The sequence below is a fragment of the Hypomesus nipponensis genome, chromosome 1 (assembly GCF_054491055.1).
Source record: "Hypomesus nipponensis isolate SF chromosome 1, ASM5449105v1, whole genome shotgun sequence".
Classification (NCBI taxonomy): domain Eukaryota; kingdom Metazoa; phylum Chordata; class Actinopteri; order Osmeriformes; family Osmeridae; genus Hypomesus; species Hypomesus nipponensis.
Window position 1 is genome coordinate 4,843,608 of NC_140361.1, and position 22,863 is coordinate 4,866,470.

The following is a 22,863-nucleotide window of genomic DNA, read 5'->3' on the forward strand; positions in this document are numbered from 1 at the left end:
CTGAGGAGATTCTGCTCCCCTCACTTCCTCCTTTCGGCGGAGGGTTGAGCAAACAGTCTGGAGACAAATACTGTTTAGGTTCATACACATATACATGCAGATGAGATGTTTCACTGCTTTATGTTCATACACGTATACATGCAGATGAGATGTTTCTCTGCTTTATGTTCATACACGTATAGATGCAGATGAGATGTTTCACTGCTTTGTGTTCATACACGTATACATGCAGATGAGATGTTTCACTGCATTTAAACACATGGGAAACAGGTTTGGGAAAACTGATGTTGAACCTTTCAAGAAGACCCTTTTTTTGCACACAAACAGTCCCCAAAAGTTGTAACCAAACTGAAATGAATACAACAGAATACACTTAAAGTGAGAGAACAAACTACCAAGCACAGTGATGATCATGAGAACTACAGTTCATTTACAAGGTGCTTTGACTCTTCTGCTCTGAGACAGGTCCTGTCTCCTGTTACATCCCATCCTGTAAGCCACTCTGGGACCTACTGTTGTCTGTTCACACAGTAGCTGCTATAAGAGCAGCTAAAACTCTATAACTCTACACATTGGCACCATTTGGGCCATAAATAACGAATGCTAAGAGAAATGTAATAAGTCATAAGGCAAATAATGCCTGTGTTATTTGTTGCTAGAATTAAACTGAATTTAAGTAATTGATTAAAATAGATTACCTGTGCTAAACTCTGGTGTGTGTCTGGTGTCCTTCCCGATGTCTATGCTCCCTGGGGCCAGAAGGATGACAGGATTCCCTCAAACCCACAACCCTGCTCTCTCCAGCTGCTCTTCCCTCCGCCAGTAGGGAACTGTCTCCCGCTGGAAGAGACAGGGAACAGAGAGGATAGAGGAGGGGAGAGGAAGGGGATAAACACACTCCCACTGTCACACAGTCACACTAACACACAGTTAGTTGTCACACACCATACTAATGGAGGTGTGTCTGATTGCCACTGATATGATCTGGAAGATAGGGAGCAGGGGGAGTTTGGAGGGCGAGATTCCAGGCTAGGGAGCAGGGAGGGTGTGTAGGGAGAGGGTCCAGACTAGGGAGCAGGAGGGGGGGGGGGGGGTTTGGGGGGAGAGGGTCATGTTAGGGAGCAGGAGGGGGGGGGGGGGTTTGGAGGGAGAGGGTCATGTTAGGGAGCAGGAGGGCGGTGGGGGTTTGGAGGGAGAGGGTCATGTTATGGAGCAGGAGGGGGGGGGGGGGGGGTTTGGAGGGAGAGGGTCATGTTAGGGAGCAGGAGGTGGGGGTTTGAGGGAGAGGGTCCAGTCTAGGAAGCAGAGGGGATTTGAGGGAGAGGGTCCAGGTTATGGAGTAATAAAAATGTACTGCAGCAGGTCTACAGATGTGAAGACCAAGGCTGGATTTACCATATGGGCAATCTGGGCAAGTGCCCAGAGGCCCTTGACCAAAGATGGTCCCTCCGTGATCTGAGAATATGTATAGGGTGGGCGGAGGAGGGTTCAGTGCCCAGGGGCCCTTTGGGATACTAATCTGGTCTTGGTGAAGACATATAAATAATACGTTTTAATAAGTTGGCCAACACAAGTAAGGGAAAAAGCATAACACCAGCTCACAAACATTCACCTAAAAACATTTATTTAATGTACACATTAACATACAAAATACTGCATAGAAAAATACATTTGTACAAGACATGAAAGTTTTGGTACCTTAGCGTGAGTAAGTATTCTCAGTGTTGTGTATTCCTAAATACTCTACAGTATAGGATGGTTACCATGGCTGCATATTGTCTGCTATATCGTGTCACAAATATATACATACACATTTATTTTTGTAAATATATGAGTGGTGAGCAATGTGAACGTATGCATACAGTCAAGATACCTCATCTTATTAACCCTTCTATTGGAGGGTAGATCAGAATATACTATAGATCCTAAGAGATACGTATCATTTGTAATTCATTGTTTTAAAAACTTTACTTCTATATACAAAGTCACGTCAGTAACAAAATCAAACAACGTAAAGGCGTACCGTTTGGTCGTACCCTCTAGTGAAAATAAGGCAGTGAAATGCTTCCATATGTACTCCTAGTTCTTAATACGACTACTTATTCTCATTACTACTACTAGTTTCCACACTAGTATATTTTTTTATGCAAACAAAGGATTGTATGTACCTCACCCTTCAATAACCTCAAACTTCAAGCTTCATCCCTTCGTGGTGAAAGTTGACGTAAAGTGCAGAACTTAGTGTGGCTGTTACAAATGTACTGTAGGCCTATAACATGTTTAGCTAATTGTTGTTAAGCTAGTTGATTATTTTTCTAATCTAATCCCATACAGTAATAAAAGTTCTGTAGCATGAATGCAGACTCTTTCTTTTATGATTACGTTAAGATTCATAGAATATAAAATCATATGGCTGATGAGAAAAGGAGACTGCTAAAGGTTAACTCGCGCCATGATTGGAAAGCTTAACGCGCTATGATTGGAAACTGAACACCCGTATTAGCAAGGGAACATTTGTGTTAACATTTGAACCGTATTTTGTTCACATCATTGGAATGTAAAGTGATCATAAAAACAAGATAATCAAAGTCAACAACAAAGACTAATTTACTAACAAAAATATTATCGTACGGATAAATTAGGCACTGGCTAAAATATTGATAAGTAATGAAAAAATCAACAACATATGAATAACACAATACCATGTCAGTGGAATCATTTACATTGAAATGCCATGTTTGAATTAAGGATAGCTTTAAAAAAAAAAACGAAATCTTCTAAATTAAATGTATCACAACTATTAGGCCTACATGTAGTCTTACTGCACACCTAATTCCACATTCAAAGAAATGACTGATGTGATTGTGAAATTCATGATCGGATTTGCAACTAAAGGTGCAGCGTTAAGTGCAAACTGTAATTTAGAAACATTGAACGTGACTTAGAAACTCCTTTCTGAGCAGCTCTTCAGGAATGCAGAAGGGCTTTTCCCAGAGTTGGGTTCTATTTTCCTATCTCTGTGGGGAAGGTTACAGGAAGCTGTCCTCTATGTCTGGTGTTCCAGAGGGCATCAGCGGTACCTCTTCCTGGTTGACGTCAAGCCTCTCATCCTCTGGAAACGTGTCTGATGTATGCTGGGAAATGGAGTCTGTCTCTTCCTCCAGGGACAGAGAACTGGAACCACATAAGAAACACATTACGATTCACCCTTGTCCTACCTCAAGATTCTCTGCAGAGTCTTCAACATGGAGGTTCTTAATGGCTTATGTGTTCCTGGAAATACTCTCGCTAGAGGGCACTGTGGGGACTGTTGAGAGCATTCACTAGGACTAAACATCTGTTCTACCCAAATAACGGTCTTCAAGCCAACTTGGCGAGTGTGTTTCATACGACTATAAACACAGTCCACAGACTGCTGAGGCCTGTGGAGGCCTGACTCCTTGAAAGAGGAAACTGCCCTGCATGTGGGCCTGGGTGGGTGTCTCATTCAATAAACCAAACATCCCCTCATCTTTCTTTTCTGTTTATATTCTCTGCCGCTTGTCTCTGACAGTCAGGCAGGAAGTCGGTCATACCTTGAGGGGCTTTCTATGGAGAAGCCTGCATCTGGGACGGCTTCTTCAGGCTTCGGATCAGGAATGGGAATGATGTAGTCGTTGTAGGAAGGAGGCTGGTCCAGGCTGTCCTCTGGGCTGGAGAAGCTGAGGCTGTGATAGGGGTTGGGGAAGAGGGTGGGGTCGGGGAGGGAGGCAGGCCCGATGGAGGTGGGGGTGAGGGCGGTGGGGAAGGGGGAGGATGGCCTGGTCTTGGTCCGTGCCACTGCTGGATGGTCGCTCTTGAAAAAGCTGTCGTTGACCTGGAAGTATTTCTGCACCACGGTGAAATGAAATCGATCAATCACTCACTTTACCGCCATGGGTGATGGACACTATCAGCTGACATGTAAATTTTTTTATTTTTATGGATGTTGCAAGTCAGTATACAGGCAGTCTAGCCATGTTGTGTGGTAGTGTGGTGTGTGCAGGGGTGCTTCTGGAGCAGAGGATGTGTGTATAAATAGATCACCTTTTTATAGCTGTCTGTCAGCATGTTCCCCATGGTCTGCACCAGAAAGGAGAACTCGGGCCTCTTCTCATACTTCTCTTCCCAGCACTTCTTCATTACCTCATAACTACAAGAGACCCAAGACAAAAACATTCTCAGGTTCAGTTTAGAGGCTGTTTTTACAGCCCTCAAGAAACGCGATGCTCGCACACAATGTACTGTGCCACTCTTTGGTGAGAGAGGGGGTTGGGAAGCCGTGTATGGATGGTTAGGATGGTGTATGTAGATGGTTGTGGTGGTGTAGACCTACATGGTTAGGATGGTGTATGTAGATGGTTGTGGTGGTGTAGACTTACACTTGTTCTGATGCGTGGGCAGGCTTGGCCATGCGGTAGCCCCTCTTCAGAGCACTATAGAATTGCTCGTTCATGGGGATGTCTGGGTAGGGGGTACCCCCTAAAACAACACATATGTATAAATATTAGAGGTGTCTGCATTTTCCAACACGCTTGGGCAGACTTGTGAAGTCATATTATGTGTGAGACATTTGTTTATCGCATGGGCTTTGATGGAGTTTTGGCGCTATCCTCTTGTCCTTACACTTTCCTACCACAAGGGTCAAACCAGAGTCAGCATGAATCATTCTGAATCATATGAATCATGAATCATATGAATCATGAATCATAAACATCTGCAGTCTAACAGAGAGTCCAGCTTGGTCCTGAAGACATATTATAAACTGAACCCGAAAGGCAATTGGCTAAATGATACCAAAAATACACCCCCAAAAATTGAAACCTTCTGTGACTGTCAGGAATATTTGTTCTAGAAACAAGCGGGCTGGTCTCACTGACCGAGGGTGAAGATCTCCCAGAGCAGGATGCCGTAGGACCAGACGTCTGACAGGCTGGTGTAAAGGTTGTGGAAGATGCTCTCTGGGGCCATCCACTTCAGGGGCAGGAAGGTCTGGTGGGGCCAGGAGATCAGACAGGGCTCACTGGTGTGTTTCACAATTCGCACTGGGTTAGAACAAGTGTGTGGTTCAGTCTGCTACGAAACAAGTGAATAGCATTGTGGTCTTGACCTCCTCCTTGACCTAGTCTCTGCTAGGCTTGTTTGTACAGATGTTTCACCAACAAGTATATTATTATTGAATATTTGAACGCTTTACAAACTATTAAACCGTGTGAATACATGCATCTCCCAGTATGGTCAGGCGTTCTGTGCGTGGGAGACTCACGCTGCCCTTGGAGATGTAGTTGGAGTCGTGCATGATGTCCCTGGCCAGGCCAAAGTCACAGATCTTCACCAGTTTGCCCTCGCAGATCAGCACGTTCCTGGCAGCCAAGTCCCGGTGAACACACTGGGGAACCACAGCACCAGAACATGGATCACACACACGGGGGAACCACAGCACCAGAACATGTTTGACATTTACTCATTTAGCAGACGCTCTTATCCAGAGCGACTTACAGTAAGTACAGGGACATTCTCCCCGAGGCAAGTAGGGTGAAGTGCCTTGGCCAAGGACACAACGTCATTTGGCACGGCCGGGAATCGAACCAACAACCTTCTGATTAACAGCCCGACTCCCTAACCGCTCAGCCATCTGACCCATCTGATGTTTCAGAGGGACCCGGTTGTGTGGCCAGGGCTGACCTCACCCTGGATTCTGCGGCACTAACTGTTCACCCAGGGCTAATGACGTCATATGACTGCTTGAGTGAAAGCTACACATCCTTTTTATCCAGCTCAGTTTAGATATGGTTGAGGAGGATGTCTGTACTGAAAGGGAGTTATGGAGAGTGAGGGAGAGTGAGGGAGAGTAAGGGAGAGTGAGGGAGAGTGAGGGAGAGTTAGGGAGAGTTAGGGAGAGTTAGGGAGAGTTAGGGAGACTTAGGGAGAGTTAGGAAGAGTGAGAGAGACTTAGGGAGAGTGAGGGAGAGTGAGGGAGAGTGAGTGAGAGTTAGGGAGAGTTTAGGGAGAGGCAGCCTACGTTCTTGGAAGCCAGGAAGTCCATCCCCTGGGCCACCTGGTAGCTGATCCCCAGCAGGTCTTCAAAGCTGAGGGCGGGGGAGTCACTGAGGACCAGAGCCGCATCCACTCTGCTCTGGCCTAGACACACAACAACAACAACGACAGCAACCAATGTGATGAGACAGAGGACATGAATCGAAACGGGACAAATGCGGTCGTTTTGCAGACGAAGGTAACATGGACCAGGTGTCTTACATCTAGACTGACAAAGCTTCGCCTGTTTCGGGAACTGCGGTTTAATTTTTGGTCTGGTTCTGTGTTGATTGAAAGACAAGACTGAGATGTCCTGTGAGTGGTGGTGGCTGGGGTCAGTACCTTGCTCCTGGTAGAGGTCCTGCTGGTAGGGGGACTCATAGGGAGAGGCCTGGATGTCAGCGTATTTGACGGTGTCTTTCTGCTCCTGCATGGGCATGTACACGGTGGGCTCATCCTTGCTCATGTCCATGTAGCCACCGTCAAACTCGCTGCCAAACGACACGTAGCTGAAGGAACAACATGGTGATATCAGGAAATGGAGCCGTAACTTAAACGCTCCGAAGGGCTTTTGTAAAATATGTTTAATGTGTTATTTGAGGGATGAATAAAACAGAAAGATACATTTGAATACCGCTCCCCAGCTACCACAAACCCATTCTTTCTCTATGGTATCATTCCTACTAGTTTGTTCCCATTCTTCTTCTATGGTATCATCCCCGCTAGTTCGTTCCCATTCTTCCTCTATGGTATCATCCCCGCTAGTTCGTTCCCATTCTTCCTCTATGGTATCATCCCCGCTAGTTCGTTCCCATTCTTCCTCTATGGTATCATCCCTGCTAGTTCGTTATTCTTCCTCGGTGAGTGCTGCTTACCCTTTCCTCTGGCTGACTGGAGTGCTCCCTCCAGACTCCCGACACCCAGAGTCCTCCTGGCTCTTCTCAGCGTAGTACTGCAGGAAGGTGTGCTTGTTCCTGTGCAGGTAGTCCACCAGGTCACCGTAGCGACAGTACTCCGTCACCAGGTAGAGTGGCCCTGAATCGTGATTTAGAGATTTGATCACCAAACCAGATATCGCTGAGGAACTGTCTTAGTGTGGTTCGCGAACCAACCAAAAAGGGGAGAGTTGTATACGTGTGTCACGTCATGCACTGTGTAAACATACAGTTTCAACAATAAGGACTGTAAACTGTGTTGTGGGCAGCTCACCCTGCTTGGTGCAAGCCCCCAGCAGGTTAACGATGTTCAGGTGAGGACCCAGGTGGCTCATGATCTTCAGCTCCGACATCAGAGCCTGGGTCTCACTCCTCCTGGCAGTGGCTGTGTGTGTGTGAGAGAGAGAGAGAGAGAGAGAGAGAGAGAGAGAGAGAGAGAGAGAGAGAGGTGGGGGGAGAAGTGGCTCATTATGAAAGGAAGTATAACTGCTCAAAATGGAGAAAGACTTCAGTAAATGGCAGTGTCCACTTTCCAGGGTAGCCTGGAAATGGTGTATTCATGCCTTGCCAAGTCAGACAGGTGGGCAGGAGCTGCAGTAGAATAACAGGCAAAAGCTCAACAGGGGGCCAGGCTAACCAGCCCCCGTTGTTGCTAGCGCTTTGATACGATTTTGATCCCCGCATTAGAAAACGATACCAAGAAAAACACATGATGCTTTTGCAAAGTAGCATAGAACAAAGACTTAATTAAAGAAATGATTTGAAGGGATTTCAGGATTGACTGTTTTGTGGTTTTCTCTCACCACGTACATTTGAGCATTTTCACAGCAACCTTTGTGCTGGACTGGGCGTGACTCAGGCCGTAGGCGGTCGCCTCGACGACCCGTCCAAACGCCCCCGATCCTAGGGTACGACCTGGAACAGGTCAAAAAACAGATCATGTCACAACAGTGTTGCCTGTGTTAAATGTATGTCAGAACAATTGAAGTCTATTTAAATGCTGCAAAGTGTATTTGCAGTGACTGTTCTCACCCAGCACCAGGCTGTCGCGGGGCATCTCCCAGCCGTGGTCGTAGGGCAGGTGAATGGGGTCCACGTAGATGTACTCATGGCCGTCCAAACTCACAGACTCGATAACCTTCCACCTGATCTCATAGCGGGGCTTCTGGGGAAATCCCAGCGTAAAAAAAAGGAAAAGTCAAACTGGATTGTAAAAGTTGAAAACGGCCTCAAACCCAAAAAAGGTTTGCAAGGTCTGTTTTATCGCACGCTCTGTAGCGTTGTTGACTATTCTCACCTTCCTCCACACAGCGATGAGGATGATGATGGAGATGATGATGATGGCCATCAAGGCCAGGACGGCCGCCAGCACTGCCACCTGGGAGAACAGAGCTGGGACAGGGAACACATGCAGAACGTCTACGGTCAGAGCTCTCCAGAAGGGTCAGAGGTTTTCAGAGGGGACTAGAGAGAACTAGTCTGGTGAAGTGGACTCTCTACTTTGAAACCATTGGCTTTCCGTTTCTGCCAGGATAGAATTCAAGGTCTCCCTTCTCACTCATCAGTGCATCCCTGGCAATGCTACCCCCTCCCTGAAAGAACTACTGACCCCTACAACTACAGCACGATCCCTCCGCTCAAATGATTCACATCGTCTCGCTTTCCCCAGGACTAAGTTCAGAAGCATGGGTGACCGGGCTTTCTGTTCCGCCGCTCCCCGGATCTGGAACACCCTCCCCGACCATCTGAGGGCACCTCAAACCACTGAGACTTTAAAAAAAGTACTAAAACATTTCTTTTTAGCAGATCTTATGAGTTTTAATTATCTAATTGTATTTTATATTGATGTTTTACCTTGTTTTATAATCTTAACTGTGGCACCTTGAGATCTGTTTTTCGGATGAAAGGTGCGTTACAAATATATGGTTTATTATTATTATTACCCTGACTAAACCCCTGACAAAACGAGCTGATGAGATGAATCTGGGTCTCCAAGCAGGCAGAGCATAGACCTGTTAAGAGACCAGTCAGGATGGGAGGCAGTGTGTCGACACCTACCGTTGGAGACCAGTTTGACGTCTCTCCGTCGGACCCCGCCCTCGTTGCGGGCCTCGCAGCGCAGGGTCCATTGCTGGGGCTTGTGGAAGATCACCTGGCTGCGCACCTGGCCCACTTTACGGCTCTCGTTGAAGGAGGCGTTGGTCTGAACGCTCAGTGTGTCTGGGTCAGGCAGCAGGGGCTTCCAGGCCGTGGTCCGGTTACTGCACCTGACGTAGGCGACACCAGACCGTCACCATGACAACACTACAGGTGTTACCACAGGAGGATCTACACACAATACACCTCTTTTTTTTACTGTTTCTCCTGAAACAATTATTCTTTTGCGAAGGTATGGCTGTTGTTGGTTGATCTTACTTTGAAGTTGAACTGTAATGTGTGGAACGCCCCCTATTGTTTAGTGTGAGATGTGGCAGTAACAGCTGTTTTGCTCGAATGATTTCCCTCTGCACATTACAGTAATCTGGCTTGTTGGACAAACAACACACGCCAAAACAGAAGTGAATCTGGATGTTAGTTGCAACACATTTTTAACTCACTTGAGCATGCTGTCACAGCTGTACCAGAGGATGGAGGGGGTGGGGACTCCCTCGGCGACACACGTCACCGCGTGCTTCTTCTCAGGGAGGTGGTGGTCTGACAGGTCTGAGATCTGAGCCGGAACTGCAGACAGGGAGGGGTGAGCCCTTCTAGAATGGATGATCTGCTGACCCTAACCCCTTCTAGAATGGATGATCCGCTTAACCTAACCCCTTCTAGAATGGATGATCACCCGACCTTAGTTCATTCTAAAATGTGTGATCACCTGACCTGAATCCATGACTTCTTCTCATTTTGACCACAGCCAATCTGTATGTGCTTACTGTATCACATCATTGCATCAACTCAATAGCAGACTTCCAAGAGGTTTGGATTCTCAGAGAGGAAGACAGGAAGATGAAACAAGAACTGTGACAAAGACACATAGTAATGATCTCTCACCTTTGACCTCCAAATCAAAGGTCACCTCCTTGGTGTCATCTCCGTTGCTGACAAGGAGAGTGTAGAGGCCTTTCTGGTCCACCCTGACCCTGACTAGCGTCAACACGGTGACGTACCTGGGGTAGCAGAGAGAGAAACATCAGTCTGGGTGAACACTGGTAAATATTGTTCTAGTATCTGATTGGCCACCTGACTGGGGCTTAGTTCCCTCAGTGAAACCTCATCTGTTTATAGTTCCTGGCGGGTGTTGATTGAGTGGGATTGGCTGAGGTGGCTTCTGTCTGTGCTCTTATCTCAGTTCTGGTCTCGTTTGGCGCTGACGGACATGAGAGGGCCCGCTCTGACGGGGATGTCTCTGTCTCTGGGGCGTTTCAAACTCCTCAGCGCTGCAGTGGCAGACTGCTGGTGGGTATTCATCATCCCTCAGCAGCTGCGGGGCAGCTAACCCGTGTCTAGCCGTACGTTCTTCCGTCCCACCTGGTTTCCTTCTCCTGGCGCGTGGCGATGGTGTTGTCTCCGGTGATGGAGGCGCCGTCTTTGCTCCAGTGGAAGCGGGGCGGAGGGTAGGCTTCAATCTCCACCCTCAGCTCCACGTTTTCGTGCCACCGGGCTGAGACGTTGTGCTCCTGAGCGGGGCGCGCCTCCACAAAGCCTCGTTCTGGAGGGAGAGAGAGAGAGAGAGAGAGAGAGAGAGAGAGAGAGAGAGACAGACAGACAGAGAGAAAGAGACAGAGACAGAGATAGAGAAAGAGAGAGAGAGAGGGGGGGGGTGGGCACCAGTCATGTCTCGATTGTGTGGCTCTTCTTTGAGCAATGCAGTCACACCGCAAGGGATCGTTTGTGTCTGTTCTGCAGAGCCTACCCTAACCCACATCTACTGTGGTGATGACTGGCACAGCCAAACCTAAACCCCAACCCAAATTGACGTGTTTGCACAGTAATTCAAGGAACACAGGACTCCTCGTTTCCAGGGTTACGGGTCTATGCATTGAGACGGCGGAGAGGTAGACATTCTCAGTGTGGCGTCGGCGAGAGCCAGACTGCCGCTATGAAAGAGGACAGTCTCACTGTGTTTAGGTTACTCTGGCCCTTTCATAAATACGACACACATCAGTGAACTTAGAGTAAGCCTCCTCGGACACGTCGACTGCTAACCCCCCACTAGCCATCTATCCATCCACTGTTATTGGAGTTCTCTGGCGAGATCTCTGTCCATGCTTTGCTTTCTCTGTCCCTCTCCCTGGGTCCTGTCTTACCCAGGACGGTGATGTTGACCGTGGCCGTGGCGCTCTGGTCCTGCACGCCCTCGTGGACGTGGCACACGTAGGGGCCGCCGTGGGCCAGGGAGGCCCTGGGGATGAACAGGCAGGAGCGCATGCTCACTGGTGACAACACGTCTGTCAGGGGCTCGATGGAGGTCACCTGGGAGGGGGAGGGGGGAGGGGAGGGGAGGGGGAGGAGGGGAGGGGGAGGGGAGGGGAGGGGAGGGGAGGGGAGGGGAGGGGAGGGGGAGGAGGGGGGAGGGGAGGGGAGGAGGAGGGAGAGGGGAGGAGGGAGATTGGAGGGGGAGGGGAGGAGGAGGGAGAGGGGAGGGGGAGGGGGAGGGGAGGGGAGGGGAGGGGAGGGGAGGGGAGGGGAGGGGAGGGGAGGGGAGGGGAGGGGAGGGGAGGGGAGGGGAGGGGAGGGGAGGGGAGGGGAGGGGAGGGGAGGGGGAGGGGAGGGGAGGGGAGGGGAGGGGAGGGGAGGGGAGGGGAGGGGAGGAGGAGGGGAGGGGGAGAGGGGGAGGTAAAAAGGGGGCGGAAGGTTTCTGTCACTTCACATTGTGAGACAACCAGAACCGCGCTTTGTGAGTGGGAGCAGCTATCTAAGGTGTGGCTCGACATCTTGATGCCATTAAATCTTTGTTATGATCCTCGTGGGGATCGGCTATGTGTGTGTGTGTGTGTGTGGGGGGGGGGGGGGGGATGAGAAACAGCAGGCTCTTGTCTCTCTCCTCTGTTCCGCTCCGTCCCTGTCCCTCCCACTCACCTCCCTGCTGGGGTGATCCCAGGAGAAGTAGACCAGCTCCACTCCATGGACGGTGCAGTTGACGGTGAGGGGCTCGCCCTTCTTCAGCACCGTCTTGGACGCATTAATGTAGGCGTCTATGGCCTCTGGGACTGAGGCAGGAAGGGTGTGGAGGAGAGAGAGAGAGAGAGAGAGAGAGAGAGAGAGGGGGGGGGGGGGAGGAGAGCGATCGACCCAGATGGAAGAAGATGGGAGTTAGAGAGACCAGTTCTCATCGCGGGACAGTTTTATCTGAAGGAACATTAGCGCTGTCGAGAACTAACTAAAGGCATCATATGCAGGATCAATTCTGTAGGTCCAGACTGAACACCTACCAACGATACTGAAGACGTAGAAGGCCTGGGACTCTTTCTCCTGGCCGTCCAGCTCCCCTCGGCACACGTAGGTGCGGTCCTCCAGGGCAGCCTGGAAGCCCTGCGTGGGGAGGAAGAGGCCCTGCAGGGCGGCCCCACTGTCCCTCTCATACAGGGTCACGTTGATACGGGGGTCCGTCACCAGGCACGGGATGATACCCAGCTCGCTGGTCTTGGTCACCATGCCATGGGGGTTCTCTATGAACCACACCACAGGGTCTGGGAAGGGGACAAGGGAAGGCAGGGGAGAGGGGGGGACCGGTTTACTGTTACATGGCATATGTATTACCAGTCCTTTTGTAAAAGAAGAAACTAAAAAACCTTTTTTTTTTAATATATTTTTTTTTTTACTGTTTGTCATCGAGCCTTCAACATGTAGTGTGCTCGGAGGATTGGATTTGACCATTGCTAAGTTGGTGTGAAATGTCCCCAAAAAGGAATCCAAATTCTGATTGGACTAACACTAACCTGGAACAAACACTGCCACCTCCTCAGTTTCCTCAGCGTGTGTCAAACACTCGTACACCCCTGTGTGTTCCCATTTCACGTTCTCCAGGATCAGAACCGCAGAACTGTTCCTCTGTTCCACCCGGAAAAGAGGAACATCCTCCTGGCGTCGAAACCTCCAAGTAGCCAATCCTGAGCCAGAACAGCTGATAGTGAGAGAGGACCCGGCTGCCACGACAACCTGGCTGTCGCTAGGGGTGAGCACCAGGCAGTGGAACTTGGGGCATGAGAGAAGCATGGCTGTGGAGAAGACCCAAACAGGAAGAGGTCAGGTCAGGGGTCAAGCTACACAGTGCAGGGGTCAGAGGTCAAAGTTTCAGATAACAGAAACAACCAAAGATTTCCAGCCTCTTGTGTGTGTTTGTGTGTGCAGAGTTTATATTGATCTATTCCAGCTGGCACAGTTCTTAAGCCTACATAATAAACTCCTCTTCTCCCCTCCTCTCCTATTCACATCCACCCATTCTCACTTACTCCTCCCCTCACCTCCTCCACGGACTCCCTCCCCAATCTGCTCCCTCCCCTCCCCTCCAGCCCTCCTTCCCTGGGTGCTGGGTCTTCCGGAGAAGGACTCGCCGAGGCTGATCTCACCTGTGAGCAAGGCAGTCTGCAGGAACACGAGCCCCTTCATGATGCTCCTGGAGACAGGCTGCAGGGACAGAACAACAGCACTGTTACAGGGCTACGTCAACAACAACAGAACTACGTCAACAACAGCGGATTTGGTTTATCAAGTGTTAAAATACACACACACTCTCACTCACACACACACACTGGACAGACCAAGAGTTTTCCAGAAGAACGCCCGAACATGGATTTCATTTTCTCTATCAGAAATAAAGTTAACAGAATGAAGAGTTAACACCTCAGGGGGGAGATCAGACCTGGAAGGGCGGGGGGCGGGGGGCGGGGGGGGGGTGCAGATCAGACCGTGGGAGCTTAATTGCACAATGTGTTCCATGATCATGGTTACAGATTTCCAACCCCATATCAGGGTAGTTGTGTCCTGCAGCAGGGAGTTCAGAGTTAGTCAGAAGGAGGTGATGTTCTTGCTGCTTGGTTGGACACAGCAAGGAGACACATTCTGGACCAGTCTTAGTTCCGAACTAGTACTAGTGCGATGACCAACCAAGCAGCAATGTTTCCCCCTTCTGACTCACTCTAACCCTGCTGTGATACACGACTTCCCAGAACTGTTCAGATTTGTGGGATTTTTCTGTACACATTTTAAACGAATTGACTTTTCGAGTCTGCTGTCTGCCAGACTTGGAGGACACTGGGAAAGCTCCCGCCCAGCCCCACTATCTGCACACAGTGTTGGATCCAGATCAGCGGTTGTTACACAACCTTGTGGTCCTCATGCAGGGAGAGGTATGCCAAGCCTAGCTGCACACGGACAGAAGGACGTTTCACAGGAGGTTTTGTTCTTGTTTTGCCACCATTGCATCTGATAACAAACAGGTCAGTGTGTGCCCCCCCCCCCCCCCCCTCCCCCAGCCGAGCGCTGCTTCCAAACAAAACTGGTCCCCCATCGCACGGTCCTTCTTAATTGGATCTTTTTTTCATGCAAACAAAGTAGATGAAGGAATTAGGACATCCAAACCAACAACAACTATGAAGTCCCCCGGTCATGAACTTGCACTGGTAGCAGACCCCTCAGGGTACCAGTATCTAATCTAAACTCAACTGTGATTTGTTATGAGGGAAGTGACATTGCTAGCGCAGTTTAAACATAGGCTAGAGAGGTTAAAGCTCATTCCTCGTTGACCACAGCCAGCCTATGAGAGGGCAGTCAACTATTTAGGAGTAAACATCTTCTGGGACAATGAGCCGCTTCAAGTCTGTCCACGGAAGACCAGTCAAAAGAGAGACGAGCTAACCCTCCCTTTATCCCTGACAGAGAGACAAGGTGGCCCTAACCCTATCCACAGGAAGAGAGGTCTCAAAAGAGAGACGAGAGGGAGAAGGAAAAGAAGGAGTGAGTGTAATTCATTCCTTCAAGGGTCTTTGGCAGCATGTGTTGTGAAACAGCAGAAACGTTTTGTTCTCTATCTAAAATCTATTAAGTTGTTCATGACTAAGACAAATGAATACATGTGTAATAAAGACATATGAACACGACTGTGGAGATGACGCACTGGAAAAAGTATGCTTATGAGTCATCACTCTAATCAAAAACAGCTAGAGTGTCTCAACAGATCCCCCTTCTGAGCCCAACCCTCTTACATGTACTGTAGGCATGCTCGCACGCCCAGCCTCCTACATGTAGCCATGCTCGCACTCCCTGCCTCTTACATGTAGCCATGCTCGCACGCCCTGCGTCTTACATGTAGCAATGCTCGCACGCCCTGCCTCCTGTTTCCAATCAAGAGATAAGGGGGGTTCTGGTCTGTGCTGGGCCACGAGGGGTACTGTCCCTGCGACCCATGTGTCAAGCTGGATTGTTTTACTTGTCATGGCAAGCTAACACTGTTTCTCTCACACACACTCCTACATAAACACACATGTCAACAGTCACATGCAGGCATACACACATGAACTGGTGCAGGCATGAACAAGCTGTGCACACACACACACACTCACAAACACACTCATCAAGTCTGTGACCTCCCCAACCCGGCGCACACACACACACACATCCCTCCATCTCTGGTGCGGGGTACAGTTCACGTTCCCACAGTGATGTTCTGGAACTTTCCCAGGACTGCTGATACTCTGGGGAAGAGACAGGACGCGCAGGGCGGGGCCAGACTGTCCCAGAGGGCCGTGCTGCTGCAGTCACAAGCCGTGGATCAACGTGAGCGCCACATCTGACAGTTTGGTGACGGTCATGCATGTGTCACTTGATTACAGGGGTCACAAACCCTGCTAAGGTTAGTACTGTACAACCCTGTTTTTGCACAGTTTTTACCTGCACATTAAAATTCACAAGTACAGTATAGCAACCAAAAACCTTTAAGGATAACTAACACTGGTGTGTTGCGGTGTGTGGACAGGGCAGTATATTTTGCCCATCTGGACATCGAGTATGAGCGTCAGCATGGACAGAGGCACGCAGTCTGTTCTTCCTGAATTCCGACCCCCCCCCCCCCCCGATGCAGTCATTTTGATAAATCGCACTATAAATATGGGGTCAAATCCACATTCTTCCTAGCTATATTTGAAGATACTCTAACTGGGGATGTGTTTGTAACAATGTTCCCCTCCCCAGTCTTGGCCCTGGGTTAACGGGACACCTAAGGGTTTTCAAGTGGGATGTCACTGGAATCATCACGCAGGATGAACTGTGAGCCCGGAGTACAAGTCCTCCCCGGCGACGCTGGGAAACTCGTGGCTGCCTGACCCTTCCCAGCGTTCAGAAACAGCCCCAGCACACTGACTGTCTCCCCCGCCTCAGACGTGTCTCAGCCCACAGCCTACGCACAGTCACGTGTGAGTACAGTTCGGGGGAGAGGATGTGTGTGCATGTGTGTGTGTGTGTGTGTGTGTAAATCTGCTTCCCCTAAGTAGTCAGCTAGCTGGATATGCCTCTCCTGGGATGATCTATATATACTGGGATTATCTTTCTATACTGGGGTTGTGTGCTGTATTTAAACATCTGGCTTTGATGGAGCTCATGAGTAGGCGGGAAACACTTTCACAATCACATTTCAAACGGAATGTTTGCCTTTTCTGCGTCCGTCTCCAGGGGACAGACAAGAAAATCACGTTGAGAAAAAAAACATGAATCAAACATGAGAGTAATCCAACAACTTCCTTAAGCACAGCTGGAGAGTATTCACTTCCTGTCTTGGGAAAAGTGTGTGGGTGTGAGGGAGAGAAGCATCAGAGAGGCTGCACACCACCCCAACCCCTGACCAGACACACACACAACACACACAACACACACACACACATAGGGCACAGAACTGCACATTTTCTGTCGAAAAATCCCCACCAAGTTACCACTGCATATTGCAACACAACTCAGAACGGAACACAGGCAGACCCCCATGAAAAACTCCAAAACATCTCCAAACCACAGCAACAGAGCAGCAGATGCCGAGCAGACAGAACAGCCTTCACAAACAGAACCATACTGTAGAGATTCAGAACACACAGAACCCTACTGTAAATGGATATAGAACACAGAACCATACTGTAAATGGATATAGAACACAAACAACCATACTGTAGATTGATGCAGAACACACAGAACCCTACTGTAGATGGATATAGAACACACAGAACTATACTGTATAGATGTAGAACACACAGAACCATACTGTAGATTGATGCAGAACACACAGAACCCTACTGTAGATAGATATAGAACACACAGAACTATACTGTATAGATGTAGAACACACAGAACCAAGCCGTAGATGGATGTCACTCTTGTCATCCCACTCCTCCAGGAGCCTATTTGAGACCACAGCTCAGAAGAAAGGCTTTGGCATGGTCCATGGGAACACTGGACCCAGGGTGTCCTTGTTAAAACAAACGTTTTTAATTTCTGCTGGCGCACAGAACAGCCCTCCAGAGGTCGTCTGGTCCCCAACTCCTTCAGACACCAGAAAACGAAACAGTAAAATCAAAATGCAAAGGCGTGGCGATATACATCGTGAGACGAGCAACATTAGATCAAACCACTTTACTGTCTGAGAATGGAAAAGACGCTCAGTTAAGTGTGTGTGGTAGGCTCTGCACCCCCAACTCTTCTAGTTACACTGGAACTTAACTCTGGAAGTTATCTGTCAGATCAAGGGAGGATCTCCAATAAAGGGAACTTTATGGACGTGTCTATACCAAGGGTTGGAAACTAGTTGTTGAAATGTTCCACAAACCCCTAGACTCCTCAACACAAAAGATGATTTTGGTTGTTGTTGCATATAATGATAATTGTCTAATCACATAACCTGCCTAAACCCAGTATCCTAACCTACCCTAACCTAACCTACAGTGCCCAGTGTTCTGTCCCAGACAGCAGGGAGGGCATGAAGGTAAGCTAGTGCTCCTGGGAAATCTCAGGGTTAAAGGAAAGTCTCAGATGTGGCTACTGTCGTTTCACATCAGTTTAACGATATCTTTCAAACACTTTGGGGTTTTTGGGTAAGACAGAAGGAAAACGTTTATTCTTTTTTTTATGTGACACTTAGAAGTTAATTGAAACCATTTTGTGCAACAAACTAGTAATGAAAACATTTCCTCTCTCTAAAATGTTAATGTATTTAAAACAACATCCATGTACTTTGTAAAAGGCAACACCCTACTAGAATAATGTGTTAAACCCAGGCCATAGCATGTAGAAGACAGCTTGCAGATATCTCCAATGAACTTCCTGCTCATGAAGGTACCGGATGTCGTGGCCTTAAAAGGTCACACACACACAAACACACTCACTCACACTCACACCACATGCACACACACATGCACACATTAACACATAGACACACAGCATGGTTGTCCACTATGCCTTCCCCATCTGGCTTGCCAAACACACCTCCCTCCTCTCCCTTCTCCAAACACTTCAGGGAATAGCCCCCACCCCCCCAACCCTTCCACCCCCCTCCCACCTCCCTATCCCACCCCCCCATCCCTGCCCCGTGAGAAAAAGAGGACGCCTACGCCCCCCTCCACCCCAAAACACACACACACACACACACACAACGAAAGAAAAAGAAACAGCTGAATACAATTATGGCTCTGACTGACTGGCTTTAAATTCCTCTTGTTTTCCATGACGGCTTCCAAAAACAAAGCGGAAAGAGAGAGAGGAGGAAAAAAGAAAACATGAAAGTTGCCAGTTTTGTTGGTTTTACATCTCAGCTTATTTGAAGTGTGTATGATTTGTTTTTTTTTTCCCCATGAAGTTTTACAAACAGGCTAGATATGGTATACTGTAGCCAATATCCTACATTTGTCTTGAGAAGGAGACAGTGCACACACGGTCATGTCTGTCAGAGAAACACTGAAGCTATTCAAGACAAAATCATCTTATTTTCCTTAGTGTGAAACATCTTATCGCTAAAAGAAACACCATATATTTTCATTGCCCTCCTGGCCTATTCCTGTGTTTTGGTTGGAACAGGGCTTGTGAATACTATTGAATAAAAGACAAAGTGTCACCAAAACAATGACAACTGCCCAAACTGTCAGTCCAGCATGGCCAGAAAGAGCAATGGTACTGGTTCATTACCAGTTCACTGCCTTGAGGGTACCGTAGCCGTCACATGACACAGATACATCTCCCCCTCAGCATTCCTCCCCTGACGACGGCTGGACCTGCTCTCCGAGATGTGGTGCAGCTGTCTGTCAGAGCTGTGCGTGAGTGTGTGTGTGTGCGAGGGAACGAGAGTGTGTGCATGTGATACAGTGTGTGAGAGTGTGTATATTAGAGAGGGTGAGAGCGTGGAAAAGTAGTGTGTGAGAGTGCATTTGCGGGAGAGTGTGTATGAGAGTGCGTTTGTGTGTGTGTGTGTGTTTGTGAAGAAGAGGGGCAAGCCAAGACAGGACACGTCTCCTTCCGTCAGCACAGCTCCTCACTAAGCAGCCTGTGTTTCTAACGAGGGTCAGGGTTTAGTCTGAGGAACCACCAGCCGCAAGGACACTCATCCTGAGTAGCTAACAGGCTCTTAACAGGATGGAAACAGCATTCCAGCCTCCTGCCCATGCCAGCCAGCCCGGCTCTTAGTATCCTGCTGATACAGCATGAGTCAGAGTATTATTGACCACCGGTGAATGTTGCTTGCGCCGTCCATGTGCAGACGCTGACCAGATGGGGTCTTTCAAACGGTAGATTCATGTCAGCAGTGTGTTGGTATAATCAAGTGTGTACTCTAGGATCCCACACGGGTATGTTTGCAGCACGGCCAAAGTGTGAAGCACATTTCCTGTTCTGCTGACATTGACACTGTTGAGGTCTGCTGGGTTTGTGGTGCTGGTTTCAATATTCACAGATTGTCCCTAGTGATGGTAGAGACTATATGACTTGGTTGTTTACTAACTTTGACTGACTAACTGTTGATTTTGCATGTGAATAAAATGAAAACAAGATCGCTCGATAGGTAGCGATTTCCCTTACAGACCCTTAAAAGATTAATGGGGGAAAATCCCTCAACGTGAAAAAACAGAAACATTCTGAAATTCTTGAGAACACAAACCTGTGTGTCAAGATGACTCACAAATCCTCTCATGCCAGGGTTTGGGATTGAAAACAGCTTGAGGAGGAATATGTTCTAAAACAATGACACAGCAAAAATAGTATTAGATGCATTTTTCTTAAAAGAGGGTTTGAGGGTTTGCACATGTTAACCCATAGATCCAAACTCAACAAACCATCTGTTCTGGACATGATCCTCGCCCCATAACAGGATCTGTTTAAAGACCACATGTGTTACAGCGTGTGAATGTTCCACCAGCGGGGGTCACTAACCCAGAACACTAGCGCACTGCGCTCCATCATGCGTGACCGAAGACACGTTCAGGTGGTGAACATCTGTCTGACTACAGCTCAAGACCAGGACTCACTCATCTGACTGACACAACGTCAGAGAACACATGTACTGTGTCTTACTGCAGTAACTGAAACATTCAAGGTCTTCTTACGTTTGTTGAAGTCGAGCGTGTTTTATGCTTGGAAGGTAATGTATATTTCAGTCAGATGCTTTTGTCTGGCTGTACAATCACTCTGTGTGATGTGTGAGAGGCACGCTTGCACCTGTGCCAAAGCTACATTATCATACAGTTTTAATGTTGATGTAAACACATTAGCGTGCCTCTACAATCTGTGGTGCTGTTGCTAATGATATGCTACCATAGCTTGTGCTATTGGAAACAGCCTGTTTGTCTTTGCAGAAAGGCCTGGGTGTTCAGGAAATTCACCAGGGAGGTGTTGGTCAGGGTAAGGCAGTGAGGATGAGGACCAGCAGAGAGGATGAGGACCAGCAGAGAGGATGAGGACCAGCAGTGAGGATGAGGACCAGCAGTGAGGATGAGGACCAGCAGTGAGGATGAGGATCAGCAGAGAGGATGAGGACCAGCAGTGAGGATGAGCAGCAGAGAGGATGAGGACCAGCAGTGAGGATGAGGACCAGCAGTGAGGATGAGGAGCAGCATAGAGGATGAGGATCAGCAGTGAGGATGAGGAGCAGCAAAGAGGATGAGGATCAGCAGAGAGGATGAGGACCAGCAGTGAGGATGAGGATCAGCAGAGAGGATGAGGACCAGCAGTGAGGATCAGCAGACAGGATGAGGACCAGCAGAGAGGATGAGGATCAGGAGAGAGGATGAGGACCAGCAGAGAGGATGAGGATCAGCAGTGAGGATGAGGAGCAGCAAAGAGGATGAGGAGCAGCAGAAAGGATGAGGGCAGGGACACCATGGGATCAGAAGACAACTGTTAGCAGTAAACCCCAACAGTACAGGATATTTTGAGAGGCTGTTAAGAAAGCTGTGGGAGTCGGATACTCCCGATGCCTTGTCAAACAAGCCCGCTTTGTGAAGGTGTAAACGCAAGTTGCAGAGGTGTGTGTGTGTATGCATGTCTTTGTGTGTGTGTGTGGACATGTCTTTGTGTGTGTGTGTGTGTGTGTGTGTGGGCATGTCTTTGTGTGTGTGTGTGTGTGTGTATGCATGTCTGTGTGTGTGTTTTCCAATGAGAGGTTGTAAACCACCTCCACCAATGTATCCGTGATGTTTGAACAGGTTCCCCATGTCAGCAGCCACATTGAAATGTGTGAAGTAAACAAACACTTTGGCCAGCCTGTGGTTTACAGACATAACAATACACACACACACACACACACACACACAGACACACATCCACATGCACACACCCACACCCACACATACACACACATACTCATGGCCAAAAAACTATCACCATGGAGCCCATCCAAGATGAAGTAATACCAATAATGCTTCAAAGTCTATCAACCACCTAAGTATTTTTCATGTAAATAATGGTGTCTAAACTCTAAATCCATCCTATGAAGAGGGAGACAAGGGGTTAGGGTTAACGAAGATAGCAGTCCTACACTGGCAGTCTGTCCAACAGGCGTCCTGCCCTAAACAGGGCCTGTTCCTACCCTCTGTAAGAGAGTAAACAGCTTCCTACCTTCAGTGTGTTCTCAGACGTGTTTACACTATCACAGGATGGTCCCGTCTCCCAGGTTGAGTTTGTCTTGTTTTGTTCCCCTCTCTCTATCTCACTCTCTCTCTCTCTCTCTCTCTGTCTCTCTCTCTCTCCTAGCCCAGTGTCTTCCCTCTCTCTGCTGGAGGAGTGGTGTGGAGGGTGGGCCGCCTCCGTCTGAGCTCCGAGAGGCTGGGTCCAGCCTGCTCTCTGCCTCGCTGGTAGAGGCGGGGCTACACCACTCGGATGTGCCGGGTTCGGAGGCAGAGGGGGCACAGGGGGTGGAGGGGGGTGGGGTGCAGGGGGCGGGTGTGTGGGGTTCATGGGGCTCCAGGGAGGGGAGAAGAGGGCTTGGGGAGTGGGGGGCAGGGGGGGCGGGGTACAGGGGGCTCAGTGGTTCTCAGTGACGGGGGTGGATGAGAGGGGGGGGGGTGATCTGTAAGTCTACCAGAGAAGAGCTGTTCAGAGCTTTGTTTATTTAGTCAAATCACAGCCACGGGAGTTTCCTCTTCTCTCTCCTTTTCATTTCTATTGTTTTCTTTTTTTCTCTTCTCTTCTCACACCCAGCCTGTGACACTCCGGAGTGTGCTGGTGGTCTTGCAGTCCTGCAGCACATGCAGAGAGTTACTGTAAGACACAGAGAGAAGGGCGAGAGAGAGAGAGAGAGAGAGAGAGAGAGAGAGAGAGAGAGAAGGGGGAGATAGAGAGAGAAGGGGGAGACAGAGAGAGAAAGGGGGGAGACAGAGAAAGAGATAGAAGGGGGGGAGATAGAGAGAGACACAGGGATAAGGGCGGG

General features: G+C 48.9%; 1 protein-coding gene across 1 annotated transcript; it reads right to left on the minus strand.

The window, feature by feature from the left end:
* Positions 1-1,607: 1,607 nt before the first annotated feature.
* pdgfrb (platelet-derived growth factor receptor, beta polypeptide) lies at positions 1,608-22,232 on the minus strand. The gene is made up of 23 exons (XM_084706331.1): positions 22,053-22,232; positions 13,547-13,604; positions 12,917-13,195; positions 12,410-12,667; positions 12,057-12,187; positions 11,285-11,450; positions 10,506-10,686; positions 10,029-10,144; positions 9,587-9,710; positions 9,048-9,256; positions 8,287-8,381; positions 8,022-8,154; positions 7,800-7,904; positions 7,264-7,374; positions 6,930-7,089; positions 6,397-6,563; positions 6,041-6,159; positions 5,285-5,407; positions 4,899-5,010; positions 4,401-4,500; positions 4,066-4,171; positions 3,576-3,868; positions 1,608-3,174 (listed from the first exon to the last, which is right to left on the minus strand). The coding sequence occupies exons 2-23, from the start codon at positions 13,584-13,586 to the stop codon at positions 3,030-3,032; spliced, it is 3,273 nt and encodes a 1,090-aa protein (XP_084562457.1). The 5' UTR covers positions 13,587-13,604; positions 22,053-22,232; the 3' UTR covers positions 1,608-3,029.
* Positions 22,233-22,863: the final 631 nt, after the last annotated feature.